The sequence below is a fragment of the Denticeps clupeoides genome, unplaced genomic scaffold, assembly GCF_900700375.1.
Source record: "Denticeps clupeoides unplaced genomic scaffold, fDenClu1.1, whole genome shotgun sequence".
NCBI lineage: Eukaryota > Metazoa > Chordata > Actinopteri > Clupeiformes > Denticipitidae > Denticeps > Denticeps clupeoides.
The window spans coordinates 128,999-137,265 of record NW_021629699.1 but is presented as its reverse complement, the minus strand read 5'-3'; the positions used below and the strand labels follow the sequence as shown (position 1 = coordinate 137,265).

Below are 8,267 nucleotides of genomic sequence, written 5' to 3'. Positions count from 1 at the left end.
AGTACACAGAAGAGGGCCCAGGACCCCGAATTATCAGGAGGAAGATCATGTAAAGAACCAAGGTCTCTTATAAAAGGTTACAAGACAAAATTTTGTGTGGTTATTTTGGCAAATAACATTTATCATTTGTTCCTGAGCAATGATACACACACAGCATCGCAGCATAACAGTTAAGAAAAATGCCAACCAAACAATATATGCATAGGGGAACAGTCACCGATAGAAGCCAATATAAACCGAAACATCTTGCATGTCCCCAGTGCTTTATCAGGGGCATAGTTGTGTTTCATTCTGTTGCGGCACAGAATTAACCAATATACCTACTCTGCTGGATCAGCTATTAAACTTGCCTCTTAAACATAGGCCTGTTACAATCCCACCCACACTTTGCCTCCATAAAATATATTATTAGGCTGTCGATTTGTTTCTTTATGTAATTTAATAATGTCAGAGAGAGCGATGATTTAATAATAGCTGTGTCAAGTAATAAGCCCATTCCATTTACCATGTGCTCACACTGCTTTTATTTGCCATTAATGATTTATGAAGACACTAAAATCTCTTCTGTAATCTGACTCTAATGACATGACACTCTCTTAAAGAAATAAGGGGTCGCTGGTTTGTGTAACATGGGAACGTTCACTTAGATGCATTGCTGAAAGGTGTATCTTGAATAATCCATTATAAGAGTGGTCTGCTTTTATCACATTCGGGTGACATTTTGGACATGCAAGTTGTTCAACACGAATGTCCGTCAGTGCGTCGCAATTCCTCGCCTTGTCCTTAATTAGCAGCAAATAGTCCTGCGCTGTCCACGGTGCTGATTCGGCGTGGGACTTCGCGCCAGAAGTGTTAATCTATGAAGTTTTTTTTTCTGCTAATAGATTATCACGCACGCACAGCTATAGACACTATTGGACATACCGATTTTATAGCGTTGCGGAATTCGTAAAGCATATGCTGTACACCCCGAACAGGTTATTATGGACCATAAAGCAGAGTCACACATCAACATTTGGATCTGTTTCAGTGTAAATAAAGACACGGGGACATGTAAAGACATGTTAAAAAGGGGATTTAATCATACAACAAAACTCGATTTGCGGTGTCTGTCGGCGTTGTGTCAGCTTCGTCGCACGAAAGAAATGTCGTCTTTCGATCGCGGAAAACGGCCCGTTTCTCCGGCCCTTTAAGACGCCCCTCCGCCCCTCCTCCGCGGCTTTTAGCTGATCCGGCCGCTTCACTTGTTGTGTAAGACGGACACTCGTGTACACCGCGCGGTCTCGGTCGTCATCGTTCAACGAAACCCCGGCGAATCGAGAAAGAAAGAAGGAAGAAGAGGCGAGTGAGGCGCGCTGGGATCTGCGCTCGGATGCGAGCCGAGCCGCGACCGGGCGCGATGCCGGAACGGATTTTCCCGGCTTTCCAGGCGGCGATGGATTAGATGCGATCAATCGAGCGGCAAAAGAGGAAAAAGCGGCGGCGCTCGTCCCTCCCCGTGTCGCTCTGCACCTCGGCCTCGGTTCTCGGACTGCGGGAAAACCAGCGAGCTTCAAGACGGACGGGGTGGTGGAGCACCGCGGCAAAAACCGGGCCAACATGAGGGAGCGGGACTTCATGCCCCAACATGGAGCGGGGGAAGCCCGCCACTTACACGGGCGACAAGAAGGCGAAGATGGCCGCGAAGACCAACAAAAAGTGGGTGAGACTGGCCACGGTGTTCGCGTACGTGCTGTCGGTGTCCTTAGCGGCCATCATCCTGGCCGTGTACTACAGCCTGATCTGGAAACCGACCAGCGCCTCCTCCACGGCCGCCAGACCCGGGGAGCTCCCAGCTCCGGCCAACATCTCGGCCAACATCTCCTCCACCACCACCACCACCAACGCCACAGACAGCAGCAACGTCACCCAGGCGGACGTGGCGGCCGCCAACGAGTCCAGCAGCATCATCATCAGCAGCATCAGCAGCAGCAGCAGCAGCAGCAGCAGCAGGGCTTTCGACTGGACCAGCGGGCCCAGCAGGGGACTGTACGCGGACAACCGGCCGCCGGCCGCCGCAGCCGGCCAGCCGGACCCGGAGGAGGATGCGCAGGGAGGCGCTGCGTCACCGCGGGCGCCGGCGACGCACCAAGGCGACAAATGAGCCCAGGAAAGGGAGGCACCTGCGGGGTCGAGGCCATTTTGTCAGATTTCACGACCCCCTCACCCAATATTTGGGTTGTAGGTGTGAACACTGCTGGGTTTGCTGTAACCCGTCGCTATGGTTACGTCACCTCGCGCAGCAGCTGGACATGAATTATTAATTATAATCTTTAATTCTGCGGATTATAAACTCTGATCGTGAAAAGCCTTGGCAAGATTACAGGCTCGTAACTGGACAGCATTCAAATGAAAAAGGAAAAATATTTCATAATGTAAAAGATTCCCCCCCCCCCCCCAAAACCCCATAACAGGTTTGCCTGTTGATCGCCTATGCACCTTTATTTGGGGCAATTCCTTAAAAACTAGCAAATTTGCAGCTCTTCTGCTATCTGAAGAAAGATAGCAAGCGAATTGCCTAGTTTGCATATCTGTCAACATATATATCGATATTTACACATATATTTAACTATAATAAACACATAACAAATATATTAATTCATGGAAAACTACAGTAATAATGATAATAAAAACAACAATAATGATGAGAATTGAACAATCCAGCCGTTGTGGTAAATGCAACTAAGTGAAGTTTGCTTATTGCAACAACCAGGCATGGTTGTTGAGTTGCGTATGTTAGCAAGTTGTTTTCTATTGAATATTCTGTCAGCTTCGGGATGCCAGATGATGCAGGTTGGTACCAACATGATACCAGGATTGAAGAAGTGTTGGACAGAGATCCCTGCTGGATCGGACCCAAGATGACCAAGTTCTTTGGACGATGGATGCTGTGGGAAGGGCACACAGGAACTCAGAATAACACATTTTCAAAGGCTCATGCGACGGGACTTTAAAAAATGGAATATACCAGTCATTTTTTAAAAGCCACGACCTTCTCTCTATTTTTTTTAAATGCCTTAATAGATTCACACCATCTTCATGAACTAGGTACTAAGGCCAGACGCCTGTGCATATGCATCTGGGTTATTCTCTTGAAAAAAAAACAATTGGACTTGGGGATACAGAAGAGATGCATTGGGAAAAGGAGAACAGCAGAATGTTATATTTAAAATGGTCTTTTATTTTCCAGAGGACCCTGCAGCTCCTAAATGGGTTTGCATTACATTTCTCCTAAATATCACTGTATACTAATTAATCAGGACTCCTGTGATACAGGAATCTAGTTGAGTTAAGCTCAGGTATGTGCATATAACCATGTAAATGTACTGTGTATTTGGTAATGTACATAGAGCAGATACTGTATATGCTAAAGTCTGATTAGATAGCTTACTTTTTAATATGAAAGTAAAATAGTTACTGTACACAGTATATATCCACAAATAAAGCTCCTTGTAAAAAACAAAAGTGTTTTTCTTTATCAGGAAAAAAGGGATAAATAATGCAAATCTGATGGCTACATGTGAGTGGGATATTAGCGATTCTGCTTATAAAGTCAGGCATGACGCCACTTTTTTTGATGCACAAAGGTAAATGCAAAACACAGAAACATATGGGAACAATTAATCTAATAATTAAGAATGATTAGATAAAGCTGCAGTTCTTTGTGTTTGAAAAAATCTGCTCCTGTGCAATCGGAATTTAAGACCTGAATGAGAATCTGTGGAGAGTGTTGGGGGGAAGTGTCAGAGAAAGCGTTGCTTATCAGTCCTGTCAGGAACCGACCGGGTGCCCTTGCTCATCATGGGCTCTGAGTCACTTGTGCTGAACTCTTAAACCCTGCAGTGTTCTGCTCTTCCACGTAAAGGAGAATTATTGATTTAGTGCTCTGAAGTTAAACAAAGGGAGGGAGAAACGCATTACACAATGCGGGTCTGCTCTATTTCCAGCCAACATTCTCCTCTGACTGCACGGAACACGCTGCTGTCATGTAAACCTTGTTTTTATTCATGCCGACTGACCCCACTGCAAAAGGAACATTGAAGGACGAACACAGCATTTTATTTAAGTCTTGATGTGATATGATGTAGTATAGTTAAAACTCTCCAAACCTTCTAATTGCAAAATTATCATTATGAGACAGTGATTAATATATTCTGGACTGTCACATTCTCAACACGCCACCTGTCTTTTGCAAAGATGTTCTTGTTCGGGCTACTTATTCACCTCCATCTGGGGGTAGGAATGGCTTGGAAAGTTTCCTCAAGATTAAACGGAGTCTTCCCCAAAAGATACAACGTATGGAACAGCAAGGATGTGATGCATCATGACCTTGTTGACCTGCACTTTTGGCCCCTAGAGGCAGATAACTGAAATGCATTTTCAACAGAAAATCAAACCTGCTGCAACACAGATTTTTCCTGCCATCGTTTTTATTACAGAAACATTTTCACTCAACACATTTGATAACATCTGTTGGTCACATCTGTAATTCAACCTCAGTTTAGTTCCTTGTTACGAAAAGGCACACTGTTTGTGTACATTACGTAAATTATTTATCATGCTCAGGTTTGGATTCCAATACGGAAGGTGGGATTCAATTAACTCCACAACACTGCAGAATGTGTCTGCCTGAACTGTTTGCTCGTGTGAGTTCACACTTTCTGCATGAGATACAGGTGCGAAGTGCATAATGCAGTAAGCGCAGGGAGACCGTGACGCCATTTTCCTCCGTTCAGCAGCTCAGGCGCAGCCTGGCAGCAGCAGGAAGACTTGCCTGGCAGCTACCTAGACTCCATGCACAACTGCATGCAGGACCTTATGCTGCACTTTTATAGTGAAGGAGACCTAGAGCTCTGCAATATGTTATCAGTAGCATCCAACCTTCACAAAATACCTTGTGAAAATGTTTAACAAAATGCTTGAAAGGTCATTCTTGCCTCAAATCAGGCTTAAGTTCCAGGATGGGTCCCGTCAAATGCTCAGCTCTTTAATTCTCTCTCCCTGTCTAACACACACACAGTCAATTGTTAAAACATTGCAAATCTCTTCCGCTCCCTCAATCATGCATGCAGTGTTTGCCTGTACTATGTGTAAAGAGGGGTGACATAATCCCCCCCTCCGCATGCACACACTTAAATCCTCTCAGCAGGACAAATCCACATTTTAATTCAAGACTCTAGCCCACCCTCTTCGCCTCCACTCCCTCCCACGGACTGTGCTCTGCATTCACCCCATCACAGCTCAAAGCCAGTGCACCAGTCACCCCCCCCCCCCCCCCCCCACCCCAAACATTAGACAAGGACAAGCGAATTTTACGTGTGCGAGCACCTCACCATCCTCAGAACAACAGATCAACAAGCACAGTCACGTGACTGCAGTAGAAGAACAGAGCAGCCTTCAGGGGAAAGCAGCTGCCCTTGAGGATGTCTGTGGAAAAAAGTAATTAAAAGAGTAACAGATCCGAAAGGCCTGTTTAGGGGAACTGGGACGGGGTGTCTCCAGGACAACAGCCCCTGGGCGCAGAGGCTTAAAAAAAATTTAATCAGTGTTATCCCTCGTGGATATCACTTAATGCAACGTGTCAGTATGTCACAGCACAATCCCCCCTCCATTTCATTCCCCAGCGCAACCAGCACCATTTATAATCACAAACCTTTTCTTATCCTAATTAAACACTTTTTATTAATTACACACTTTAAAATTCTTGCAATTCATAGTAGGTTCCATAGCTGCTCCATGCTCTGTCTGAACTGAAAAATATCTGGAACTCAACAGTGCAATTTGCACCCTACAGAGGGGACATTCCCCTGTGATCAAAAGGTGGTCATGTACTCGGCAAAAAGGTGTTTATGTTCATGAGCACAGCTGAGACCCAGCACGCCACCGCTCTGCTGCGCTACCAGACTGTGCTGCTGTCAGTAGCTACAGACACGTCCGTGCTGCCAGTAATCCTGCCTGGACATAACCCAGTCCTGATGGCCGCTCTAATGTGCCATGAGTGGATCACTTCTCTTTTTTTCTATAGTTTTACTGTAAAACACATACAGTGGGTATGGAAAATATTCAGACCCCCTTACATTTTTCAATTTGTTATATTGCAGCCTTATGCTAAAATGATTTAAGTTCATTTTTTCCTCATTAATGAACACACAGCACCCCATATTGACAGAAATTGTTGACATTTTTACAGATTTGTGAAAAAGCAGCTTTTTCATCTAATACTGCCATGAGTCTTTTTATGAAAGTTTTTCACACCTGTATTTGCAACCAGTTGTTCTGTCCCTGCATCCCTGCAACTGCAAAACACCCCCCACAGCATGATGCTGCCACCGCCATGCTTCACTGTGGAGGATTGTGGAGGCCACTGTGCTCTTAGGAACCTTAAGTGCAGCAGAAAGGTTTTAGTAACCTTGACCAATTCTGCCTCTGAGATCTTCAGGCAGTTCCTTTGACCTCATGATTCCCATTTGCTCTGACATGCATTGTGAGCTGTAAGGACTTATATAGGCAGGGGACAATAGACTGCTATGAAGTAACCACAACCCAGTCAGTTAAGAATCTTCAGAAAGGAGGTATGTTTCATCAACAGGCAAGGTGTTGATAATGTTTAAGGTTCCTTGCGGGTGTATTTCAATTTCAGTTTAATAAAATTGTATTTCATGTGTGTGAAATCTAATCTGACAACAGGTCACCATGGTGTTGAATTGTACCCTTGACATGGCAGAATACAGATTAATTCAAACATTAAAAGAGAAACACAAATAATTATGAAAATGTGTTTTATTAAAAGTCATAAATATGGTAAAATAATATTAATGAAATTGTAAAATCAGTTTAATCAGTCTGCACAATGAAAAAAACAGATTGCTCACTAAAACTTTCAAAGTGTCAAGTCTGAACTGTTTAATACAAGTAACAAATAACTTTAAGTTAACAATAAAAACATAAATAACTTTTTTCCATTATATGAGGATGATTCAAAGCCCACAACATCTCAATATAATGCAGTAAACAAGAACTACAAAAATGTTAACAACTCACCCCTCATCCCTTCAGTGCAAACATTCTGTAAGTTTTTAAAAAAAAAAAACTGTAAAATGTGTTATCATTAAGGCAACAGATACAGTTTACAAGTTACCATGCAATTCTGAGAGAATACTGAGGAAAATCAGGACAAAAGAACTGTAACCTGCTATTGTGAAGATGCTAGAAGCTCTTTCCTGAAATTAACACTTTCTGGCAACACAAAAATACAGCGGAACAAGGTAAACAATGATGTAAGAAGCTGTTCTCTCTCTCCAGAACAATCAGTGTAAATTGCATTCAATCCGTGGATTTCTGTATACATTAGAGCCAGTGCATTCTGTGTGCACTTTTTCAATAACTTGGAAGGATATGACAGGGTATTAATTCCACAGTGCAATATATACAGCCATGTGCAAACGGCCGGTGGCAAAACAACTGAAGACAGAAAATCTTCCAACTAAAAATCAACCCAACCAAACCTTCTGAGGCATCCTATTGCCAATGTCTGCAGTCACTGCAATGACTGTTTAAAAAAAAAAAAAAAAAAAAAAAAAAAAAAAAAAAAGAATAAAGTGCTTGTAAACAAAATAATATTTCTTCATTTTAGATCAATTGAGAGTAACATTCAGAGACCTTCATTTTACCTTCCTTATCCATCATATCAACATTCAGTGTTCTAGGACTACAAAGAAATCTTGTTAAATAAAACAGATTGGACATTCATAATGCTATTAAGGTCTAGTATTATCTGAACAGCTGACATCACTTAATATTTCTCAAATCAAAGATTATTTTCCCTAAAGGCAACTTTGCTGTTTTGGTTTCAGTTCGTCACAACAGGATGATTCCCAGTTGAATGACACCAAAAAAAACGTCTTACACGACTTTCCCATTTTCCCGTGCCTGCAATAAACACACATAAAACATAGATAAGAAAACAGGCCTTTTCACAGATTAGTCATATGGTATCAAGTCTCACAGTGGTGTGACTGGGATGCTGGAAACCCCAGCCAAGGGAGAGCTGCAATGCAAATGAATGCAGACTTCTTGCTGCAAGGTCATTCTTAAGCATCCACTGCATCAATAGTTTACTTTAAAAAATGTCCAAAATGTTGGATATATTTTATATGCTTTACTTGGATATATGGGGATTGGATAACCCTAAGCTGTCCCTGTAACTACTGATTGCAAGTCGCTCTGGA

General features: G+C 42.9%; 2 protein-coding genes across 2 annotated transcripts in view; one reads left to right on the top strand and one right to left on the bottom strand.

Annotated features, from left to right (window-relative positions):
• The first annotated feature begins 1,628 nt into the window (after positions 1 to 1,628).
• Positions 1,629 to 2,620, top strand: LOC114771955 (putative transmembrane protein INAFM2). The gene has a single exon (XM_028965161.1). The coding sequence runs from the start codon at positions 1,676 to 1,678 to the stop codon at positions 2,141 to 2,143; it is 468 nt and encodes a 155-aa protein (XP_028820994.1). The 5' UTR covers positions 1,629 to 1,675; the 3' UTR covers positions 2,144 to 2,620.
• Positions 2,621 to 7,643: 5,023 nt separating this feature from the next.
• Positions 7,644 to 8,267, bottom strand: part of LOC114771958 (coiled-coil domain-containing protein 9B-like) — a 32,320-nt gene continuing 31,696 nt past the window's right edge. Inside the window, exon 14 of the mRNA XM_028965165.1 lies at positions 7,644 to 7,968. Within this exon, the coding sequence (XP_028820998.1) occupies positions 7,942 to 7,968 (27 nt within the window). The 3' untranslated portion in view covers positions 7,644 to 7,941. The remainder of the gene's footprint in view (positions 7,969 to 8,267) is intronic.